General features: G+C 42.1%; 4 protein-coding genes and 1 long non-coding RNA gene across 6 annotated transcripts; 2 read left to right on the top strand and 3 right to left on the bottom strand.

Annotated features, from left to right (window-relative positions):
- Positions 1-101: 101 nt before the first annotated feature.
- Positions 102-1476, bottom strand: LOC115749436. Its single transcript, XM_030686260.2, has 2 exons — positions 1159-1476; positions 102-830 (listed from the first exon to the last, which is right to left on the bottom strand). The coding sequence occupies exons 1-2, from the start codon at positions 1351-1353 to the stop codon at positions 324-326; spliced, it is 702 nt and encodes a 233-aa protein (XP_030542120.1). The 5' UTR covers positions 1354-1476; the 3' UTR covers positions 102-323.
- Positions 1477-2197: 721 nt separating this feature from the next.
- On the top strand, positions 2198-4490 carry LOC115749328. The gene is made up of 3 exons (XM_048280743.1): positions 2198-2438; positions 3925-4181; positions 4257-4490. The coding sequence occupies exons 1-2, from the start codon at positions 2234-2236 to the stop codon at positions 4143-4145; spliced, it is 426 nt and encodes a 141-aa protein (XP_048136700.1). The 5' UTR covers positions 2198-2233; the 3' UTR covers positions 4146-4181; positions 4257-4490.
- Positions 4491-5801: 1311 nt separating this feature from the next.
- On the bottom strand, positions 5802-7790 carry LOC115749438. 2 transcript variants are annotated; one of them, XM_030686264.2, is made up of 3 exons: positions 7499-7790; positions 7203-7468; positions 5802-6113 (listed from the first exon to the last, which is right to left on the bottom strand). In XM_030686264.2, exons 1-3 carry the CDS (start codon positions 7576-7578, stop codon positions 6097-6099), a joined length of 363 nt encoding a protein of 120 aa, XP_030542124.1. In that variant the 5' UTR covers positions 7579-7790; the 3' UTR covers positions 5802-6096. The 2 variants fall into 2 exon arrangements, with proteins under 2 accessions (XP_030542124.1, XP_030542123.1); XM_030686263.2 differs by having other exon boundaries at positions 7203-7790.
- On the top strand, positions 6107-20963 carry LOC125315430. Its single transcript, XR_007198683.1, has 3 exons — positions 6107-6306; positions 11225-11236; positions 20952-20963. It is a non-coding gene; the product is annotated as an uncharacterized LOC125315430 (long non-coding RNA).
- LOC115749437 (agamous-like MADS-box protein AGL31) lies at positions 13575-24806 on the bottom strand. Its single transcript, XM_030686262.2, has 7 exons — positions 24591-24806; positions 17445-17514; positions 16858-16919; positions 16674-16773; positions 15605-15646; positions 14025-14066; positions 13575-13939 (listed from the first exon to the last, which is right to left on the bottom strand). The coding sequence occupies exons 1-7, from the start codon at positions 24773-24775 to the stop codon at positions 13820-13822; spliced, it is 621 nt and encodes a 206-aa protein (XP_030542122.1). The 5' UTR covers positions 24776-24806; the 3' UTR covers positions 13575-13819.
- Positions 24807-25042: the final 236 nt, after the last annotated feature.

Here is a 25042-nt window from a genome sequence, read left to right as displayed (position 1 = left end):
CGAGCAAACGTGTGATTGTCGAGTGGTCAGACGGCATGATTTCTTTCCTGGTTTGTTCTCCCTGAAGTCAAATGCAAGATGGTCCCATAATCTCTCAGTGGGTTAAAAGCTCCAGCATATCTAATGCATTCAAGCTCATATGCCAAAAGTGGCCACAAAATCACACGACAGGTAGACTTTTTCATCAATTTGCAGCTGCCTGGCTGGCTGGCTGGCTTTCGTACTAAGACGCTGATCAAGCATAGCAACCTCAAACTGAGTTGGAAGCGTAGCAACCTCAAATGACAAAAATCAAGGGAACATTTTCCAGATAACCCTATAGTTCAGACACTTGCAGGGGAATGATTTTCACCGTTTGGAATCAGATCGGGCACGTCGAAATGCGGAACCTCTGGCATTTGGAGCGGAGGGATTCCGATCGTCTCGCTCTGCCTCCGGTCGGCGTCCTTGTCCATGTCATCTCGGCCTTTCACAGCTGGGCCTTTGAAGAAGTCGGTGATCGTGCTCCCGATGGACCTGAACGGATGGCTCAGGCCTTCTCTCACCTTCAGAATGAGGGACACCTCCGAGAGTTGCCAAGCGAGGGTGAGCACGATCATGGCCGAGAGAAGCCAGTGCGTCACCGTGTTCTGCCTCTTCACCTTCCTTAGCTCCCTCACTATCTCCTCCGGCGTGGCCTCCATTTGGCCACCTCCCTTTCCCTCCTCGGCTTCAGGTTCAGCCGCCCCGACCGTGGCATCACTCTTCGCCTTGACTTCGTTGACCGCAACCCCTGTATCGGCCGATGCCTCGGGTTTCTTGATCGCGCGACTCGCTTTCAATGATTCCACCTGCTCGAGCGACAAGGCAGAGTTCAAAACTGAAGATCATACGTAGTTCACTTCATGGATCCGCTTCCTAGGCTTCCTAGACTTGATAGAGAAATCAAATTTTAAGCACAAGTTGAGCATAAACGACCAAGCTCTCGCTAATCACTTCCTCAGCGAAAAGTATCCCACCATGGTCAGTCCTAACTCCTAACGCATTTGCCAGGAAAGCAAATGAAATTCGACTTGGGTCTCGGTTTTTTTTTGGGTGGGCGGCGGGGGCAATGGAACCGACTTAATCTAAAGCCATAAAAGATAACGTGTACAGACATCGAGCTGGAATTGATTCTACCTGAGAGAGCAGTTTCGAGAGGAGGAGGTGGTCGCCGTCGCCGTCGCCATCGCCGTCGAAAGAGACTAGATCGCCGGAGGCTTGTGGTGGTCGCTTCCTCTTTTGCTCCTCCTCCTCCTCCTCCTTCTTATCCTCGAGGAGTCTCTGGATGGCGACGTGAACCAGTTCGAGATCGGGGTTCGGATTTGTTTCCATGCGTCGCTGATGGACGACGATAATCCCTCAGCTTCTTCGGTTCCGATCGTTCCACCCCTCAGTCTCTCTCTCGAGATAAGCCAAAGCGTAGCCGCGAAATCAATCCATCGATGAGGTGACGCGTGGGGCCCGTTTTCAAAGCTATCTCGATTCCGTGGCATTCAGTTTGTTTTCTCATTTTGGGACTTTGTTATTGTTAGCTCCTTAATTCTCTGTTTTCCCTCGAGATTTTGTTTTGTCAATATGGTTCTTGACATATTCTTTCTATTCAACATCGTCCTTTCATTAAAATTGCAAACCGAGATTCTAAACATGGCGACCAGGTGCATTTGTGAAGATTGGTTGAGCAAAGGGAAAGACAATAATAGACTCGATTAAACTCTATCATCTCTAGTTATGAGTAGAGCTTCACGATACGATATGGAATTCAAGAATCGGCCTGCGTAGAGTGAATGTGAACGGAGCCGAGCCGCGGTGTCGAACCGCCATGTTGGACCAAGAACAGAGGTCTTCTCTAGTCTGCCGAAACTGAAGCGATGGCCTCTTTCATTTTGCTTGGACATCACATATTCCGTCGGAACATGAAGCTAAAGAAGCTGCCAGCAGCAATCAGCCTTCGGGTCACGCTCCCACTTAGCAAGCATCGCAGCCCAAGTTATTCTCTTCACGTGCCAAAACATGCCTATGAATCAGATAGTGACTTGCCTCTGAAACCTTCTCTTTTTGGAAAATTGCCAGGTCTCTCTCTCTCACTCTATATAAGTAACATAGAACACCCAATACAACCTGCGCAAAACAAAAAAACACAAGATTAGCTTCTCAACGGTCGAGTTATCTCGAGAAATTGGTTGATTGAGCAAGAAGGTGATTGCTTAGAAAGATGGAGAATTGGGGCCCGGTTTTCGTGTCGGTGTTGCTGTTCGTGATCTTGACTCCGGGATTGCTGTTCCAGGTCCCCGGAAAGCAGAAATGCGTGGAGTTTGGCAACTTCCACACGAGCGGCGCATCGATCATCGTCCATTCCCTCCTCTACTTCAGCCTTGTCTGCGTCTTCTTGCTCGCCATCAAAGTACACTTGTACCTGGGTTGAGTCGATCCAGATCGTCCCAGTTGATAATAAGCTAAGCCTAAGGAGCGAGTCGTGTCATTTGCTTTTGGTTGTCCTGAGGGATCCTGTCCTGTTTTGCTTCGATTGCACTATGAGAATGAACGTTCTCACATGCTTAGGATGCGTACGACGATGGTCGCGGTCTTGTGTGCATTCTTGGTTAAGGCCCTATCTTCTTCTCCCTTGTCTGTATGGGCCTCGGCACTTTTTCAAACTTTTCGATTTTGAAAAGCCCATTAAACTAGAACACCATAAGATTAGAAAAAAAAAAAAAAAATAGTCCGGCCAATTATTCGTTACCATTTCATTAACCGACATTTCAAAACATTGTGGAGCAGATCTCCAAGATTACATTCACCAAAAACAGAATTCTTTTGAGCAGATAATAAGCATATACCGTCGGCGATAAATTCGAAACATCGACATGGTAAGTAGAAACCGAACAACAATTTATTAGTCTCGTTACGATTTCATTAATCGACAAAATCCAACGGTAGATTACCACTTATTCTGTTTGTACATTACTAATGAAACGCCATCTTTTACCATCACAAGCCCAGCAATAGATCAATTAATTGCCGCTATGTTTTTAGTAAGTTATGAATGCATAACGTGGCGGGTAAGTCACTCAAATATCGATGGTCATAAGTATCTAATTTTATTAGTAAATTACGTGGATACACTTGACCGCGAGTGGCACGATTTCACCAACCTCATGACGGGGTGCTATTGAAATTTACTACTTGGCCCAAACGCAAGTTTTGGACACTTCTTCGTTGGAGCATCATGTGATTATCGCAAGCAAAGCATTATCCGCAATGCTAAGTAAACCTCAGCCTTTCAAACTTTTGACGTACGTGTGAAGCTGATCGCGTGTCCACATCAAGACCAAGACCCCATCAAGCAGAAGATCAGCCAGAACGTCGGACCGACCCATCGAACGACAGCTGACACGCAACTTGCCGTGATCAGCAGAACCATCAAGAAGTTCACGTCTCATGTTCCACACTCAACATTAGTTGTTTCTTTGTCATGAAAAGGCAAAGAAAGCTTAATTGCTTTTTATCACATAATCTCTTAATTAATAAATATTTTATATGAAATATGCGATGATGACGTATGAATTTACGATTAAAATTGTACCGTCCATAATAATACTTTCAGAAAAGCATTTCACAAAAATAAATTGATGTTTTCCAAAAATCCAATGACCTCTTGCCACGCCTTCTTATCCTTTTGGAGAAACCCCAAAAAAGTACACAGCACTAGGAATAAATAAATCACCGACCATGAGAACAAATTCCCCATCAGATGCTATTCCCTTTCTTGCCGCTCCTGGGAATCTCTATATTTATAGTGCAATGCGCTGATTTACTCGATCCATATCCCTCTTTCTCCTTTACATGGTACACGAGAGACCTAGAGCACAATCGCTGAGTGAACCAAGAAGCCGGAGCCGGGAGGAGCGAAAGAAATGGCGGATTGGGGACCGGTGGTGATAGCGGTGGTGCTGTTCGTGCTGTTGAGCCCGGGCTTGCTGTTCCAACTGCCGGGGAGAAACCGTGTTGTCGAGTTCGGGAACATGCAAACCAGCGGGTTGTCTATACTAGTCCACACTGTCATCTTTTTCGGCCTCATCACCATCTTTCTCATCGCTATCGGTGTCCACATCTACACCGGTTAGCCATTCCCTCCGCGACCTTCCATCTCCCATGCCGGGGTGTCTAGATCCCTTCTGGTACTTGCGGCTTTGTGATTCGACTGTCGAGAAAGTTTAATTGAGTTATGCGATCAAAGTAGAGTTACCATATGATGCTAGTCGTTTGCATTATGTTTGATTCGACTATTCGGAATATTGATTGAGTTCTAAGGACTTTGTTATTCTCGTTCTTTGCTGATAATTCCGACGCAGGGTGTAGTGATTGATGTATATGAGTTCAGTTCCGTCTGGTGCTGGAGCGTGCGCTTATCGTCAATAGATAATCTCAATGTCACACTGATAAAATACCTTCAGTATGCTCTTGTTAAATACTGTACAAAACTTGCTAATTCATACCATCTCTCAGATGTTTTTGAGCATGTTACAAAGCATGTTATTCGCCAAATTTCATGCTCGAACTCTTCAACTTGGGCGGTTTGCACGGCTCATCAACCGATGGTTTCAGGGTTCCACAAAATCATACAAAGCTCCGGTCTTCTGAGTTCTTAGGCCGCATTGCTGACTATAATGAGATAGATGACTCGATACCCCTGTTTCATGTTTCAACTTCGAAGCAAGGGCTCCACTGCTCCCGAACCTTAACCCCCCAGTACCATGGTATTCGCCGCAAGCTAGCTTTTATCAATAGAACATCAATTCGAGCGAACTCTATCAAAGATCTAAGGGATCCCCTTAAAAGAGCCTTCATTTACCTAAGAGAAGTCGGCAAGAATTGAAAGCAAAGCGTCTGGCTCACTCTGTTGTCCAATTACTTTCCACTCCATAACTGCAGTGGTACCAAACACGACAGAACGTGATAGTTTCACACACGTGTGAACGCCTCAACGTTTCGTGTGAACGCCCCTCGACCCGAAGACAATCCCTCTCAAACTAAAACAATTGTTGAAATGGAAACTTCTTTCTTGATTCCATCAATAAAACGTTGCCATATGGTCCCTTTCGGATGTATAAACGTGCCAACTTACTTGATTTATTAGCGACGTGAGCTTGTTTAACAACCACGTGTCGATCATCTTCCGTTATAAATCGAACTATGTCAACCTCAAATTGATCGACACCGCCCACATGTCGATGACATCGTTTGAGCTCTCATCGGACGCATACGCACAGGCCTACTACACGCATACAGATAGAACTGGCACATTCCAAAGGTTGCAATCCCCCACTTGCCCCAAGGTACAACCAAGGGCATGGATTTTGCCCGGAGATTCAGGAAACAAACCAAAGCCTCCACCGCGCAGGTCCCCACCCAAGAAGGACACGCAAATGATAAGTACACGCCATCATCTTTATCCTCCCACGCACATACCCAACCCCCATACATCGAGATTAAAATAAAGTTTGCAACATCAATTATTAAATTTTTCTCCACAACCACCTCCCTTTCCTGTGTGTTGCGTCAACGTTTAGCTAGAAGAAGCCTTGACAGCAACCATTGATCCTCCATACGTGAGCAACGATAGGAGGACAGTAACCTTGAACAGGGTTACAGAAAGGGTTTCTCATGGTATCTGCCAAAGAACCTCCACCCTTTTACAACCAACAAAATTCCAGTCAGTCCAGTAAAGTTTTAAGGGCTCGAATCATAACGAAGAAGTAACAAAGATGGCGATGAGATATAGGAAACTCAGAAAGGGCTTCCTGAGATTGAGATTTCTCATATTGATAAACTACCTTCAAGGTATTTCAATAAGATACCGTTCCAGTTTACAGCCGACATGATAAACCATATTTACATATCATCTCTAATCTCTTCCCATCCATTCTGACTTTGGGACTTATAACAAGAAACTTTTTAATACTTCCCATTTGTTGTTTCAGCAGCAGCAGCACCGCCAATATAATCACGTGGTGCTAATCATCTTCGGTGACCATGACTTGCTGGTCCTCTCTTCTTTATAAATTGGGGTCCTTTTCACAGCAGCTTCCATGCTACATCAAAAGACATTTCGGGGAAAGGATGTCTTAATTAACAATCTTTCAAGAGAAGGTGAGTATTCGTTAGATGATGCAAGCTGTGGTTAAATAAAACACGATGAAGATGGAGGACTCCAGTGACTAATCACTCCAACCAAAGCCAAAAGCAGAAAATAGTGACGATGAAGCCTCACTAAGGTCATCATTCGTTTTGTCGAGAATAACATAGCAATGAAATCACGGACAAAAAAACTCATCCAGACATTACTCAGAAATTGGTTCCATAATGCAGACTCAGGCTAGATTGATCTACCAATAATTGTAGAGTACATACAAACGATTCTTCTTCTGAAAGAAACGTGCAATTAGAGCTGCTTCCACCAATTAGGGCACTTGAAAACATCAACAACGCCGATCAAACCTTTGTTCTGCAAATGTCAGTACATCAGGTTCCCAACTCGAAAAACTTCGGCTTCTGTTTTTTTTCCATTGACAGACATTTGCATCAAGATATTGGTCCAACACAAGGCTCCATATAAGACACCTAATTTTCTCTGTTTTTTTGTCCACTTCCAATTCTAATATAGAATGAGAGGATTTGAGGAGAATATTCAGTTCTATGTGCACCAGGATACTTCATGCCAAACATTAGGGATTCGGTTCTATATGCATGAATTCGCATACAAAATGAGGGACAAAATGTGGCCCTAAAGAACAGATTTTTAAGTATGCATTTCACGCCTAATTCAATGGCCGACTGCAGATGTATACATTGAAGACAATCGAGCATTTACAGAACCATGATGACCAAACAAGTTCCAGATATCTCTTAAGAAACAACAAAGCGGGTGTATCTCAGGATCGTTGTAAATCCGCAATTAGCACGCACCAGAGTTCAGCAAAATGCTCTCTCCTTCACCCTGCTCCACAGTTCTAACACCAACACAGAGAATACCAAGCAAAGCACAGAAGCGAACGAACGGATAGAACCAATTTGAGCAAAGCGAATCAGCAATAATACATCCGATAACAACACACTCTAATTCGTCGCTCAAGAACTTGATCAAGAACAACAAACAGTAGGCAGTGGAATCAAGCTCTTACAAGTTACGTCCTTTCGCGAGGTCGGCGAAGCCGTGGCGTAACAAAGGACGGATCGCCCCAAGACGGAGAGAGCGGACACGATCCCCACCACGTACAAGACCATCACCAGCCCGAGCACCCAGGGCATCAACACAAACCCTATGAAGAACGTCACCGATCCGCACAGCATCAGAGCGAGCGAGAGCCCCAGCATCAACGACGCGAACCCCGCGGGCGTCATCTGCGCCGCCGGCGGCCTCCTAGCCGCCGCGATCGGAGGCGGAGGGTCGCCGGAGAAGGGGGCCGGCGTCGGAGGCGATCGGAGGAGGCCCAGAACCAGGGCGGAGAGCTCGTCGAGGGCGCCGGACAGCTGGTCCCGTTGTCGCTGTCTTCTCATCGTATCTCTGTTTGCGGAGCCAAATCAAAGCGCAGGAACAGTATTCTCGGTGACCGGCGGAGGGAGTCTGATTAGAGAAGATGGCTTGGCGATGGCTTCGAGCTGTTCATTGCTTCTGACTTCCACGACTTTGTCGCAAGAGAGAGATGGCGGAGGAGAGGAGAGGAGAGGAGAGCAGTCGGAGTTTGAACAGGACGGAGGAGGAGAGGACTATTAGCGCCTTTTAGCCGTATGCGGATGCGTAACTGAGCAATCATTGAAAGCTTCTGCGCTTTGGCGCTGGGCCACAGCCGCACGCCGTTGATTCGCGTGGGTTGCACGTCCCGCCTAAAGGGGCCCAATCGATCTTACATGCACAGCGCCATGGAATTTATTCCAGTTTCCAAACAATTTAAGGGAATCAATTTAGTCTTAAAGCCTTCGAAAGAAAGGTTAATCAAATCATTTCAACCAAGTCTCGCCTGATTTACCTGACATAATAATCCGATCATCTTATAAATAAGCATATTATTCTCCCCCCTCCTCTATCGCCTCTACGAGCCCGAGCCCGCGCCCTAGTCGCTTTATCCAATTGCAAGCCTAATTTTTTCCTCGAACTCACCCCTCAAAGCCCCCCGAGTGATAGTCGCCTGGGTCGCGCAACTTCAGGCAAGGCTGGCTGGCGCTAGACCTGACCCGCTGGCAAAGGTTTGATGTTTCTTTTTTCTTTTTAAGTACTAGCATAAGTAATTTACAAGTATAGTTTTTTCCGAACGGGATTTAAGTCAAAGTTGTTTCCCAATATGTTTTTAAATCACACTCTGCCAAATGGTATTTGCCTTCTAAAAAAACTCTTTCACCTAAATTCCTATGCATTTCTGAAAAGGCGAACCAAACACACCCTTTAGTCGCTCAACCGAGCAAGATGCCGTTTACTTGAGTTGCTTAAACCTCTAACTCATGGTGGTGTTAACACATGCCTAATAATTTAATCCCTCTTTCTCCCCCTCGAGTTTTAATACAATCAAAGAGCATCCGCGACGCCAGATTGGGTTTTGGTCGGGCGTTTAACACGCGCACCTTAAGCATTCAAACCCCAAAAAAAATATTGGTCGAGCGATGTAATTGGCCGATGGAAGAAGGCTTTGGAATCTTGGACACATAATTTTCACTAATCAGAATCTCACATGCATCATATAAAAAATATGTAAAGGATTTTTTTTTTTTTTTTTTTTGGGGTGGGGGGTCGGAGGATGGATGCACATGAATCACATTTGAGAAGGACAAACCGCGAACCCAGATGGAGGAGGGGCCAAGGAGCAATTATTGAACGAAGTGGGTCCACCGGATAAATTAAAGAATTGGGTAGGTAAGGCCCATGATGGGAGAATGGTAGGTTCGACTGTCCAATACGAGACACGGCTTTCCACCGAACCGAAATCCGCCCATACTCGAACCGTTCAATGCGAGATGAGATCGTGAGACCCGACTCAGTGAGCGAGGCGAGAAGTTGACTGACACCGACAAAAAAATGGTTTTTTTTTTTTTTTTTCAAGTGAAAGTCTTAAAATTTGTTATGAACGTGCAATTGAATCATAAAATTTATAAAAAAAAATACAATTAAATTTTAAAACTTGTCAAATTAGAATAATCGAATCGTTCGTTACCGGCGGGGGTGGCAGAGGCTTGGCGCGGTCCGGTCGAGGGCCATCATAGTTGGGCGAGCACCCACGACCTTGGCCTACGGACGGAGGGGTCGTCGGCCCTCCTTGAGGACCCGGCGAACCCTGCATGGCCTTTCCGGCGGCGGGGGTGGTAGTGTCAAGGGTTTGTTGCTACATTTGGCTTTTTTAATGTTTTGATTTTCTTTTTTTAAGGTTTTGATTAGAAAAATTGTGATTTAGGCTAAAATGACGTTGTTTGGGTCGTATGTATCGTGTTTTAGCTAGGTCGGCCAAGTAGGAGAGAAAATATATTAAAAAAAATTTACGCCAACTTTTTCGTCGGTCTAAATGGATAGAATAAGCGGATTGTCTCGGTTGCACTAACTTGATAAAGCTTTAGGACTTTATTGCACTTTTTAGAAGTTTTAGAATTCAATTGCGCATTCATGACAAGTGCTAGGACTTCCAGTGCACATCTTTTTTTTTTTGTTGTTGGTGAAATTACAAGCAGAAGGTTAAGAATAAGAGAATCGCCGACACCGGGAAAAGAACTAGCCAGTGCCCAAGAAGCTCCATCCCCATTTATAAGGGGAAAATTGTCTAAAAAGTCCAAAATTTATTACACGTTTTTCAATGTAATACCAAGCTTTTTAATTTTGTCAATTGACACCATTCAATCAATTTTGGCCGGAAATTCTTGGCGCCAATTAATAGGAAACATGTTGATATCATGGTTTTCAAAGAAACAAAACTCAATCGCTTTTTTTTTTACCATTGAAGCTGAGTACATTGCACATTCATGACAAGTTGTAGGACTTCCAGTGTACATCCTTTTTTTTTTATTTTGGTGAAGTGACAATCAAAAGGTTAAGAATAAGAGAATCGCTGACACTTGGAAGAGAAGTATTCAGTGCCCGAGAAGCTCCTTATGCATTTATCATGGGAAAATTGTCTAAAAAATTCAAAACCTATTGCACTTTTTTCAATTCAATACTAAGCCTTTTAATTTTGTCAATTGAAACTATCCAGCCAATTTTGGCAGGAAACTCTCGACGTGGATGCCAAATATCTTATATAGCACAACCAACGTTGACGTGGACAAATTCTAATAATGTTCTAATTTTTTAATGGACTTATCATTTTCCTTTTTTCTTTAATTTTACTTTTGGGCTTTTTTCTAGTCGGTGAAGGTCACCGGTGACCCTAGCCGGCCGTGGGCGAGTCTCCTAGATCCGGCTAGGGCCTTTGTGCCCTCGTCCTCGCCCTCGTCTGCGCCCGGCGAGGCCCCGATGGCCCCGTGTGAGCGCTTTGCAACCCCGCTCGTCGTAGGATACGATGAGGGCTTTCGTGGCCCCGTCGCCCACGGAAAGGTGGCTTGTGCCTAGATTTGATGAGTGCCTTTGTGCCCTGGCCCGGGGCCTTCACAACCTGCTAGGGTTGCCGATGACCCTCGTCAACTACAAAACAATCAACGAAAAAAGGAAAATAGAAACAAAGAATAAAAAATTTTAAAACAAGAAATAATAATCCAACAAATATTAATATATTATTAAGAATTGTCCATGTCACGGAAGGCGTTCACGTAGTCGATTATTGGCCAAAATTGGCTGGATGGCACGTCGGCAATTATTGGCCGGATGGCTCGAATGCCTCTACGCTATGGGCTGTGTTAAGCATGCTTCTTTGACAGAAAACAAACTCTTTTTCCATGACAATAGTAGCAACTATAAAGGACGGGGCGGTAAGCTCTCTTTCAACAACAGGGGGGATGTTCCTCTAATATCAAATCAATAGGTAGATCTCACTTCCCTTCCCCCATACCATAGCCTGAAGGGATAGCCTATCTACAGAAGAGAGAGTACGAGCCCAGCTCAGGGAACGTTTGCCTGTAATCGATAGCAGAACGATTGGCTCCTCCCTTTCCATTATCCCAATCCGCTTTATGATCCCAGCTAGTGCTAATCTTATATCGGATGAGGGGGTATCCGTATTTGGAGGAGTAGGTGAACGTACTCGTGAAGGAAATGATCTTTTCATGGAAATGAAAGAATCTGGAGTAACTAATGAACAAAATATTGCGGAATCTTATGCATGTACAATTTCTACTATTTTTGAAATCGCTTAGCTTTTTCCCACGACTTACTTCTTTTTCAATTCAATTCATGTCTTCTGCCAAAGTTTTTTTGTGCAACAATGAAATAGTCAAACACCGGATCAAATAATCTTAATATGGACTCAATTGACAAATGTGAAAAGGTTTACGGCTCAATTGGCAAAATTGAAAGTTTTAGGACCGAAATGGCAAAAATGCCATGGGCTTAGGACTTGTTGGACAAATTTTCCCAATCACAAGAGAATTTGCTTAACGCGCCTCAGTATTTATCGGATCTATTTAATTAGAGAAAGAAATTTGCAATGCAAATATAGCCACCATCTTGTGTTTTACGCGACAATTTATTCATGTCCAAAACAAGGCATTTGTTAATTTACTAGAAATAAGGAGCCATATACAGAGTTTGATTTCCGTAGGTAGTGATTAGTAGAATTACAAAAAACAAACAAACTTACTTTTGCTGTTTTGCTTAAGAATCAATCTTCTTCTTCGAACAAACAAAAAGGGGGAAAAAAAATCACTTTTATTTAAACACCCTCCTCCTAAAAATGAACTTACATTTGTTTTGGTTTTTTTTTTTTTTTTTTGGTGTTGTGAAGATATCATCGGCAGCTCTTATCAAAGTAGAAGTAGATAACCCCAGCGGGAGGGGATTTCCTCCGTCCCCGTGCATGGGGCGTGGGGTGGGGTCATGCGCGTGGGACCGGCGAAGGCGTGCGTGATTTGCGTTAAGAGGCGCAGCTGTCCGCCTGAGGTTCGTGGAAAAAGGTCGGCAAAGCTCTCTTGATCGAAGCAAAGCCTCCTCGTCCTCGTCCTCCTCCTCCACCCACGTGAAGGGAGCGTGGTCACGGGGAAGGGGGGAAAATGAGATGAAACCCCGACGGGAAGGATTTCCTCCAAAGAGGAGACAAAAGGGAAGTCAAAAGAAGGAAAGGCAAAGTTTCACCTTCTTTTTTTTTTTTTTTTAATCGATCGGCCCATTCATCCATCCCGTCACATTTTCGTTGGGCAGACAAAAACCGTAGTACGACTCTCCGAACTTCAAAGAGCCACCGGGCAACGCAGGACGGGTCCAGATGTAAGGCGGGATTCCCAATCTATATATAAGAGTCCAGATGGAAAGCAAGCCGTCGCTCGAAGCAACTCCCGCCTGCCTCTCCCCCCCTCTCTCTCTCTCTTCGCTCGCTCCGCTATTTCGAGCGCGCGCTCTGGCGTGGAAGCGGCGTTCGTAATGAAGATCATCGTAACGATCGAGTGAGTCGAGAGCCGCGTTTCGTTTGAGATGAGTTACCATCTCTCCACGTCCTGTGACAATATATTTGTCTCTCTGTTTGATCAGAAGCTTCGGGGATTCGTCGGTTTTGATGGTTTTCTGGCTTGTTGCGCGGAGAGTCCGTCGTCTGATCGCTTTTGGATCGTGTTCTCGAACGCAGCTTCGGTCGAACGGATTCCAGAGGTACGGCATCCGATTCCCCTATGTTCGTACGCGCCTTCACTTCGTTTTTTCTAAGTCGCATGACCTCCTGTTTCTGTCGCCGCTTTTTTTTTTTATTTTTTATTTCTTTGCATGGTCATGGTTGTTTTGTGTGAGCAATAACTAGATTAGATTCCCCTCACAATCACTTTGGTAGATGATCTCCTCTTCTTCTTCTTCTTCTTCGTGCATTAGGCATGCATATGCATGGATTGCTCGGTGTCTGCAATTGTGTAAGCACAAATGTCCCCCTGACGTTGGCGGAGTAAGTTGGCAAGAGTCGGTGGATCATTCATTAAGATCAACTGCAATCTACTGCGCTCAGAGAAAAACTGATACAACAAGAAATGGCTGGTACTAAAGGATAAAGGAACATTTGGAGAAGAGCGAATCATTAAACGAAACAATTGCACTTATCCAGCGCCGATCCACATGCTGTTTGCAAACCGACGGCGAACCGAGTCTTCCGACTGACTGTAGGCACCGGCTTTATTCATTGTATCTCTCTTCTAGAAGGCAAGAGTGAGCTAGAGAATATTTCTCTCTTCTGAAATCATCCAAAAGTTAATTTAGACTCTGCTGTTTACAAAACTAAAGACAGAGACCCAACTCTCTTTAGAGAGTAGAAAAAAACGCCTCCTTGTCAAACTTAAGTGAGAAGTAACCTTTTATTAGACGTACACCATCCGGTTTGGTGCATCCAGCAATTAACAATACAACCTCTCTGGATCGGAAGAGAGAATAGAAATGACGACACGGCTGGTGGTTCGGAAGAGAATCACTCGTCACCACCACTCTACAGATCCACATTTGAAATTATTGAGTCGCAAAATCCTCTCGCATCTTAGAGACAACAACATAACAGAAAATCAAATAGCAGGCAACCTCGTGCGTTTTTATTGGGCGAGGTTGTCGGCAGAGTTTCACTTGGTCGAACCATGAAGTGTGCTGCAACTGCAATCAGCTTCGTGGTCCTTGAAGTCGGACATTGCCGTCTCGTCCCCTTCTTTATTATCGGAGTAAATTAAGAGTAGCTTGTTGAGATTGGTCAACGGACTGGTTGTCCTGTAGCCCGTGGTATCTTATTGCTGCCTCATTCGAGGGTTCGTCATTCGACGTCATGGACGCTATCTGCACATCATATTGCACATATATCAACAACCTGTACAATTTTGCCAAAAAGTAATATCTTGAACAGAAAAGTTGAAAATCACACCTCCCTTTCCAGTAGTTCGTTCTCTTCTCTCAGCAACCTTTCCTGTAAAGAACGCCATGCGTCAAACTCGATATATCTGAAGTCTCTTAACATTTTGATTTATTCTTCTTCTCTGTTGTATGAAAAGTTGCACCAATTTTAAACTCTTATCAAGTTTTATTAACAATAGCACTTTCTTTGTCTATACTGTTTGCAGAGTCAGAATCCCACGTTCCTTCAAAGCTGTGCCCCCGGCAGACTTCAGGTGACGCTTCAAACATCGCACCGAACTACTTCACAGGTTAATACGGTCGTTCCTCAAGTTGTTTTGTTCACCTTGTGGAAGCTGATGATTATTGCCTCTATATCATATGATGCTGTCCTCTGGACGTCTCCGTTTTCTTTTTGAGTGGTGTGTGCGCTCTTCACTTTTCTCATATAAATAGTTCTGGGGTACTGGGTAGACTTGTCAGCGGGATATACCATACGTACTAACCTACTAACATATCCCACACGAGAACTAAGCCCCAATGTAACTTCAACTCTGAAGTTGGATCGATTAGATTATCGACAAGTCTCCCTTGGCAGAGTAACAAGCCGCTTTCTACTGCAATACACGGTTAATCTTTTGCGGCATTCTAAAAGTGGATCCTCCAATATAGATTTGAAATGGAGGTAATCTGGGCAAGAGGAGAATGACCTAGCATATCTTGATTTCTATGTCAGAGCAGGAAGAACTCCCAGTAATGGAGTTTAGCGTTGTTCTCTGGAAAGAGGACAACCCATAAGGACATGTAAACTTCTCTAAGAGCAGTGATGATAGGGCTAGACGAGAAATGCAGCAGCAGACGATCTGATCAAAGCTTCCTTAGGATGCACTAAAGCGGGAAAATTTTCTCCTCAACTTCCCAGGATAAGGAAGGAGACCTTTTCCTGTTGGTCTGCATATTCAGACATTTTCTGCTAACAGCAAGAACGAATAGTAACTCCTTCTAAGACTTGATTAGTTTGTAACCAGGCAGCATCATCATTGGTTATGATGGGCAGGTTACGGACCTAAACCAGTACATGTAAGGAAATATCTCACATGGTAAATACACTACGACTCAATCTTTGTCCTGTCTTTTGTCAGATGGCTCAGCCCCAATCTCTATAACCCACCAACCCGATCAACCTCCCTCGATGCTTTCACTGACCAATTCTTCAAAGGTCGCTCCATCTCTGAGCATTGCTGGCAGCTACCCCCACCCAATTCCCAGCGGCTTCCCTACCCCATGAAAGATGAGAAAAGAGAGGGTGGGAGGTAAACAGACAGATCTATGAAAGTGAGGGGGAAAGACGTAGTGGTGGAGGTGGCAGCCTCAGTAGTCGTTTTTACAGGTTAAATTCACATAGTGGTGATACGAAGTCCACTTATTGCCACATAGTCCTCCCTTTGTCCCTACGGTGAGATAGAATGGTTCAACATTCGCAGAATCTCTATTCATAAGAATAGAAAACTTCGAATGGCATTTGAAGAATCGAGATGTACAAATAGTTCTGCTCAGCTAATACAGGAGGAGCTAATTAAAAGAATGGAAGAAAGTGTTGAAATTGCATACCTCATCCTGGAGAGCCATGACAGAACCCATCATCAGCTGAGTCTGCAGAAAGGTTTACTGATAAGAAGCAAGTTATTTCATGCAAGAATTGTGCATGTCACACAAACAACTGGATATAGCCAAAAGTCTATTGCAAAGATCAGCCAAGCCTTATTCTGCCACTCGAGCAGCAACTGTTCATGGCCACTGTCGAGAAACCCTTTACAAAGGAGACATACTAAAAAATCGAGATCTTGTGATACAACGGAAACAAAATTGAGGGTTGGAACAAGCATACTAGAAAAATTCATTGAACTCTTTGGGGATTATTGAAATTGATTGGTGCTGAGCTACAACGGTGCAAAGCCATAAGTCTATAGTCAATACGATCAAAAAAGGTTTATCAATCCAGAACACATTACTGGAAGTCAAGGCAATCTTTAGCTCATTGTATCAAATATGAAAGTTCCATTAACTAAGTTTGGACAAACTCCATGCCTGTATTTCTCCACTTGTTAGTGCCATTATACTACAGACCTCCATTACAATTTGAGAAAACCATGTAAATATCTGGTGATCTACCCTGGAAATGTGGCACAAAGTGAACGCAACGGTAGACTAATATATTGATGTGGGAGTGGGTCCTATGTTGCTAACAAGATGTGACCATTCAGGGAGGGAGAAAGTGAATGTCAATGAAGATACATCTTAAGATTATGCAGGGACAAAATTGTAAACCAGGAAGAAGAGTTGAAAGTCCAAATTAGGTTCATCTTAAAGAAGCGATAGATTAAAGTACAGAAAGCTGATCCTGAATGATCCAGCGATGCAGCATCATGGAAAAACATACTGGAGAGAGAAAAATCTCATGACAATTGCAGTTAGCATCCATACTTACACCCTTACTCAGACGAACGGCAACTGCCAATAATGAGATAGATCAGATCAGCATACAAAGCACATATTTATGGGCCCAAGGATAATCTCAACAGCACTGGCATTGTATTGCAATTTCATGGAATTCAAAAATATTGCGCCTCAGAGAAGAGGGATTAATCATTCACTTGTTGAGGAAAATCAGAGACGACACCTTTCTGTGTCGAGTCTGCACAATAGCAGCATCGAGTTGTTCTTCCAATTGCACAAGATCGGTCACACTGACATTGTCATCATCTGGCCCCTCCACGTATCTGCAACACATGGGAGGAAGGGATGGTAAACAGGCTTAATCATATGCCGAGTAAGCTGAAGTTGGAGAAGCCAAAGTATATTGCCTTTGAACTAACTGCAGCAGCTGCGAGGGTGATTGCAGGCTTGATTCTGCAGATGGGCATCCCTAAGCAAAAACGGTCATTAAGGAGTGGATTTTGCAGCTACAATACTAGTGATGCCCAAGAAGATGGATAGCGATTAACTGCGAGTGTAGGGAAAAGTATGCATGCAAAGCTACACAACTTTAGTCAACAAGCATTGTGACTGCAAACAAAATGTAACTGATTCAATGGCATGTCTAATCTGATATAGATGCTCCACTGCACCATTACGTATTGAACATCGAGTCCTTCAAAGAATCAATCAATTAAGAATTGAACAGACCAGACAGCACCCACCAAACCATTTTTGTAAGTCAGGCTACTGACAAGATCCAATTTAGACAAATGGGACTTAGATTGTGATTTAGCATGTGTCCAAGAAAAAATCTTAGCCAGATAGAATTTAAATGAAGATCTTCTTTCATGGTTTCCTCTTTGATGGGATTTAAATCCGACTGATCCTTGGAGTCGGCTCTATTTGCTTTTTCCTCAGATCCCAATGAAGTAATGCTTTAATATCAAGCTCTCTGTTTAAAATTAGCATATACCTTGTTAGCATCTTTGGAGCCCTCTGCTTCTTCAGAATGATTCCGGTAACGCTGAAGGATCTCCGCCAAGCTGAACCAGGGAGATGACTCAGTGCATTTAGTACTTTAAGTATCAAGACTGAAGATCACTAGATTAGAGCCAGAAGTGAGGCTACACCAATCTATGTCACAGTCTCAAAGAAGGCCAGAAAAGGAAGGAACAACAGTCATAAATGATGCCAAATGATTCAGTAATTAGTTTACTGGCAGGCAGGAATAGAAAGGCATATGCAGGAAAATCTAAATATAGGCATGAGGAAGTATTATAGAAAAACAGTAAATATCTCCAACATGTTCCCCAGGACCAGCAAGGGAGATATTTGATGAAACCATACTAGCCAACCGTATATGAGAACAAAAATAGGAGAAGGATGTGCCCTTATCACCTTTGAAGGTGGTTCTTGTCAGAGTGTGGTTCATATTTCCCATTGACCGGAAAGCACGTACTTTATTGGTAATTTGGATTTAGACCCATAAATAACTACTGCTATATATAGTCTCTTTCTCTTGTAATTGAGAGTTGTAACAGGGAGGTGGGGTGCTAATTATAGTGTAACCCTCTAGCCCTAATTTAAAGGTGAACCGGAATAAATTTTATGTCTCGATTTCTCATTCTCGTTAGATTTGTGTTGAATTATGAGGGTGTGACAAGTGAAATCAACCATTCCAATATAATAGATTACATTTATATGGCACTGATCATCTTTTAGTTTATAAATATCATAAGGTTGGTATAAACTGAACAAAAGCATAAGAATCGCACTCCAACCCAAAATTACTCAGCCCTAGCCCTTCTTCCAGCCAAAAATTCAGAAACTTTTGTATTGACAAGACTTTAAAACTCAATGAGATAGACCCCCCACATATAAATGAAATTGTCACATAACAATATTCTAGCTAGAATCTCGGAGCTGCCCAGGAAGATCAACCATTGTCTCACACAGTTTTCAAAATGGAAAGCAAACAAGTTGCTCTGGCATCAAGGTTGCAGCAAAGCTGATGTCACATGTTCCTCTTATAAACAAGATTGCTCCTCATTCTATAACCCAAAAATGTTTTACTTGTTTAAGAGTCTGCATATGAACCTTCATATGCGAATAAAAAACCAACACACATTCTTTTAAATGACATCATTTGTCTTTAAGGCAAGTGATGAGATATTTCTGCTAGAAAATAAAACCCAAAACCTGATCTGGAACAAAGAATCCAGCTTTTCATGGATGGGGCAATTTACATGTCTTTGTGATAAGATTAGTTGAGGTGAAAGACCCGAATACCTTGTACTCTTACAAAAATAAGTGTCCAACTCTTATTGGCCTTAAGTAGCTTTTTACTAATATTTTTGGAGATGTGTTTGTATTGACTTTCCTTTGGCATCTTAAAGGAAAAATTTCTTAACCCCTCTCATAAGCAAATCATGGCAAAAATAAGCAAAAGCAAGGAATGACGTCCTGAAAAAATCTAATTAAGAATAGGTTCTTTGTGGATATACTTGAGTCAAAATATAAAATAAACATGATATGACCAACTTGATGGGCTCATAAAAGGCCTAGCACTAAATCGTTTTGGACTTCATCATAGAAAGCAATAGTAAAGCACATGAATGATGTTCCTTCGCACATAGAAGGAAAGACATGATCAAACTCCTAACTTTTTATTGTTTGTACGTTTAGTTGTTACCTTCTTGCACTTGAGTCTGGAAAGTAGAGATGTGGCAACTGGGAAGACACATTCTAGGAGTTTACATATTGATTCCAATATTTTCAATCTCACAAATTGATCTAGAAGGCTCACTTAGATAAATATACCAAACAACTCGTATTTATGATCCTGAAGAAATTGTAGCGCTACTAAAAAAGAAAGTGAAAAAGGAAAGCTGCAACTGCATTAAAACTATTTGATGAGGTTGCAAGCCTATGAGCTCAATGTACTTAACCAAAACACAGATGAGGAAAAAGGAGACAAATATTAATGTGAGGAAAGGAGAAAAGAGGCAAGGTTTATAGCTAATCACCAATGAGGAAATATCGAGGGAATTATTTGCCGATACCATACTATTAGAAAGTCCAATTCTAAAGCTTAAGTTAATAAGTAGAGGGAGACTACATGAATATAAATAGCATTTAGGACTCATTGTCAAGCGACGTGGGACAATACTTCAACCCCCTTCTCATGTGCAAAGATGGATTACAAGCGGCACATGGAATTTTGGATACGCACGTTCACGTCGAATTTTGACAACGAACATTTGCGAAAGGAATAGAACTAGCTCTGTATCATGTTAGAAAAGACCAACTCAAAAACTTAACCTAATAAGTGAAGGGAGATCACATGAATATAAAGAGTATTTACAACATGTGCCCAAGTAATGTGCGACAATACTTTAATACATACCCAATTTACATTCATCAGAGTTGTGTTATTTGACGCCATATCCAACCTAAATTCAGCAAGACAGTGCTGTCCATCAACATGTCTACGTGCACTTTTTGTGAAGACATGTCAACCTACTTGTTTAGTCACTCTTGATAAATTTTCACTTCATAGCCATATGAAACATCAAATCACAAGTACAAGTTATAAAGATAAAAAAAATTTCAATTTTTGATAGAATTAGAAAGATGTGTCTCGTAGGTAATCAAGTTATACATAGGTAAATAAAGATTATTTGTTAGAAATTACTCACACTTACCAATATTAACTAATATTAGGAAAGCTTTAGAGTACTGTATAAGAGAGTACTATCATAGATCCAAGCCTCTATCAAAATGGAGGAGAGTTAGCCTTTGTCGATAGTGGCAACCATTTATTCATACTATTGAAAGAGAGCTATGAAGGTATGCTTTGAGTAAATTTCAATATCCACGTTGCTCTACGAAAATAGCAAATGACCTGCCAATACAAAATAAGCGATACAATATCACACCACCTCATCCATTGTTCATTGGCTATCAATGCAAATCCTTCTTACTTAATGTCACTTCAATCATTATAGGGATGATTTACACTATATAACAATGATAATTGTTAAAGTGTATTTGCTACCATCCTCTCGCTCAAGTTGGTCGGCATCTATTTATTCGTGACACTTAATACAACAGTCGCTCCTCTTATATCACAAATTCTCTCTCCGGAGCTAGACTTACTCAACCCATATTAAAACTCATTGGAGGAGCTCAACCTACAACACTTGGAAGAAATCTAATTTTGTCTTATGGGATGACCTATGATTGGACGTCTTTTCAGGATCATATGATTTACCTATTTGGTGAAGTCTTTTTCCTAGGCAACGGACTTTCCATATCAAGAGGGGGAGTACGAGTTCTTCCGGCTACAGAAGGATGGATGGACAGCCCCCATTACTTGACCGGAAATTTCTACTTATTATGTTGTCTTGTTATAAGTAGTTCAATAGAGATTTGAAAAATCATTTTGCTTCAACATAGCACATATTAAACATGAAAGAAGATATTTGTTTTAAGTAGGTGACTCCGAGCAAAGTCAAATGTAAGAGATCGATTAATTACGATTGTTACGCTCACGTGAAGAGTCCTTTGGTAGTTTTTTTTTTGTGTGTGTGTGGGTAAAAAGAGTCCTTTGGTAGTTGATGCCATCATTATTGAACAATTCTCATATAGACTCCTACATGGTCAGTTTGGCTAAAAGACTTGATAAGCATAATTCTAAATTCATAAAAGTTAAAGGACTACAACATATGTGACTATTTAACTGTCAAAATAAATATTTAGAACATATTACAGTATTGGGACACTCATTAGATTTTGCACTGTAAGTGCACGGCAATGTAAGTCTCAAGTCTCATCCAAGTCGAAATTGTCATTGCACTTTGGTCACTCCGACATTGTTACTTGCAAAAAGAATCTCATTTCATACAAGACCAATTTGTCTCGTATGGTCTCATATTTCATAGTTGCCTCCATTCGAATAATTGTTAAAAATATGCTGCACGTCCTATGACTAAACCAAGAGAAAATCGTAATAAAATTGATTGTAAGAAAGAATCATATAAGTATTTCATAAATATTAACAACAATTAATAAAACATTAGAGGATGCTAGAAAACTAAAATAGGTGAAAGTATATTATTTGTCCCATAGTTGGATGGTGTCACCATTCTGATTGGATGATGAAAATGTTCAAGCAATAACATTATCATAACATGTTGGAGAAATTATACACGTACGAACTTCTAATAAATATGCTGAACTTGTGGAAGCAATAAAATAGGCATATATAACATGTTGGACAAACTACATGGTCAATAAGATAATAAAATCAAACGAAATCTTATTTCCATACAAATACCCAAGAGCACGTATAATTAGTCACTATTAAGAATAGCAACATAAGCCAGCTCAAATGAACACGCACCGCACATCACGTAATCATCTTGCCACTCTTATTAGTCTTCAAATTAAATTACCTATACATTATCAGTATCAAACAAATCTGTCTTCAAATCAAGGCACGTTTTTTTATGTTCTCCATTGCTTCTTGTTGTCATCGTTTTCATTTTTGGCCTAATCAAAGGACATGCACGGGCAACAAGGAGTGTACCGTCCGACTCAAGCTCACAACATCCCAATACAATGGTGTAGCACACACATTTCACACGATCGCTTGTTAGAAACGATGAAAATGGTCGTAAGATCTTGGTAGTGTTAGTCGACAGCACAATCAATGTACATCAAGGGGCCATCGTGTTAAGAGAGTTTGAGTAATTGAACCTCCTAATTAGCTTTACGAGTGCTCTGGACAAACCCGGTTCAACGCACTCATAAAGGACTTGGGATACTTAAGAGTACATAAATTGTCAAAGTCGATAATTGTCGGGTTTACATGCACTACACGTGAATTTGGATAGATATGTAACGTTTAGATGTTTTAGGCTTGAGATTGACTGTTGGGAAGAAAGCAATAGCAAAGTATAGCAAGGTATCATTTGCCTAGCGGTTACTGCATGAGCTTTTTCAATACCATTTGGATAATTGTTGATTGTTTAAGTATTGTCCCACATCGCTTGACAACGATCCTAAACATGCTTTTATATCTATGTAGGAGCTCTTTCCACCTATTAGTTTAAGCTTTTGGGTATGACTTTTTAATATTGATAGATGGGTCAAACTAAGGTCAAAGTGTACAACTAGGGAACTTGTTCATACCAATTTGTAGAAAATTCTTGGTCCTTATACATATGAAGTCCAAGTATCAATCAATTTCATTATCGTGTTAGATCCAATTATGGAATAAGTGATACCTTATGCTTCTAAGAGGACATACTAATATTCATGTACTAACGATGGAAATTGACTTTTTCATCTACTAACGATAAAAATGGGATCAACCATCAACTCTTTATAATAGTTACCTAAACATAACCAATTGATGTTATTAACAATGAGAAATCCAAATTTATATTGACTCTTGTTATCATAATGTGTTGTATAATTTAGCAATGGATTGCAACACATTGAACTGAACAAAATTGTGGATATATTACGTTTTTTCAAGTTGAGCCACCTAACTCAATACCAATAGGGAAAGTTGCTTGTGGTTGAAGGAATTGAAGAAAGTGAAAATGAACACGAGGAAAAAGATACATAATGTGTCAAAACGATCTAAATTCTCCATGGTAAAGCTAATAAATTCAAGGTGTTTCCATATTATCCAAACATCGAGAATTCATTTTGGTTGTGGACTTGTTCATTTTAGCTATAGCTAAACTTGACTTGGTATTACATTTCAGCAGATATTACACTGTTACCACGCAATGAAGTTCACTACTCATCTTGCTTTGCGTAAATTTCGAGTCGTAGTTCTCTAAATTTTTTTTAAGAGAACTAAAAGACCTTGAGAATGTTACCTAGACAACTCAAATTGAGAATTGGGTAGCGCAAGGTTACATTAGATACATAATGAAAATTGGTAGCATGTGATAATCTTCGCACCGGCTTTGGCCCAAAGCTTGCATAACAAAGCTAGAGAAACAAAAGTTTGAAGGCTAGCTTTAGAGGAAAATTTGGAAGAACTAGGGACATGTTTAATACATTGAAATTTTGTGTTATTCTTCAAGATCTTGTCAAGACATCATCATGAATTCATGGAATTTGGGCAAGAAAACTCATGAAGAATCATAAAAGTCCGAAATTTAATATATGGAAACAACCGATGAGTACTATTTAAAAGTCCAAATTCATATACGTTCTTCAAACTTGAACCTTCCCATTGCTGCAGTCAAATCTTTATCGCTCTCAGGTTCGTGGGAATAGAGTCAGGGTCCTTGTGCTAGGCTTCCAGGCATTGGATGATTATCATCAATAGAGTTCTGAAGGCAGGGTTGGCCATGCACAATTTGATCAGAAGCCAATGTAGTGTTCACAGCTACATCTGAGAGTGCTCATGAGCTGCAGACGGAGAGAATAAATGGCAGCATCGAGAGGGCCCGTGGATTTTTTGACAAAGGATAATGCTCTCTCCCTGTGGACCCATTCCTAGAACGCACAAAAGTGCCCGAGACGGACAACAACCGTTGACGTCCCGTGGAAACTCTAAAACGCGAGTTCATCTACAAGGCGCGCAGTGCCGTAGATGATCCACCGCTCAAGTCAGCGCATCCGATCGGCCGCCAAGGTCAAGCTGACAAGTTTGAGCTCGAATGTCGGGGCAGAAAGGACGACTCGAACGGCGTCCGTCCCCACGCAAAAGACAATGAATGAAGACGGGGGACGCACGAGCCAGCAACAGGTGTTCGACACAAAACATGCAAATCCAATAAGATTAATAATTCCCTCTGACGTCATCGAACCTTCTCGAGATGACCGGTCAAAGAAAAAGAGAGTCGGATCGAGCATTATATATAATCGTAACCAACAAATCACGCTGTGCATCGAGCAAAAACGCCAGTGCAGTGAACGAAATAATGGATAAAACAAGCGAAAATTTCCACAAAAGGAAAGAAACCACAGTCCCGAATGCGGGAAAGAAGCCGAGAACATCTCGACAAAAAAGCAAATAAGGAATTCAAAAACATCCTCCGACTTTCTAGAAAAATTACCACTTGAGAGGGAGAGGGAGAAGGAGGCGCACCTGTCGCCGCTGCAGAACGCGTACTGCTTGCCGCGACTGGAGAAGACGAGGAGGGCGATCTCGACGTCGCAGAGGATGGAGAGCTCCCGCGCCTTCTTGATCAGCCCGCTCCGCCGCTTCGAGAAGGTAACCTGCCGGCTGCTGTTGTCCTCGATCCGCTTCATCGCCACCTTCCTCCTCCCCATTTCTCGCACCACCGAATCCCAACGCGCGCGAGAGAGAAATGGAATTTGCAGTCCCTCACTCACTCCCTCTCCCTCCCTCCCTCCCTCCCGTTCTTTGCCCTAAGCCCAGCGAGATGATAGAGGAAGACGAAACACTCGCAAGCTTGTCTCTCTAATCCCCAAAAATTATTGATTTGGAAATAATATCAAAACAGATGCGACCGTTCGGCTCCCTCCCCCACGCATTTATATTTGTTGCCATCTTTTGATTTAATCCGATAAAAAGGA

This window comes from Rhodamnia argentea, chromosome 6, assembly GCF_020921035.1.
Source record: "Rhodamnia argentea isolate NSW1041297 chromosome 6, ASM2092103v1, whole genome shotgun sequence".
NCBI classification, from domain to species: domain Eukaryota; kingdom Viridiplantae; phylum Streptophyta; class Magnoliopsida; order Myrtales; family Myrtaceae; genus Rhodamnia; species Rhodamnia argentea.
This window is presented reverse-complemented; position numbering and strand designations above follow the sequence as displayed.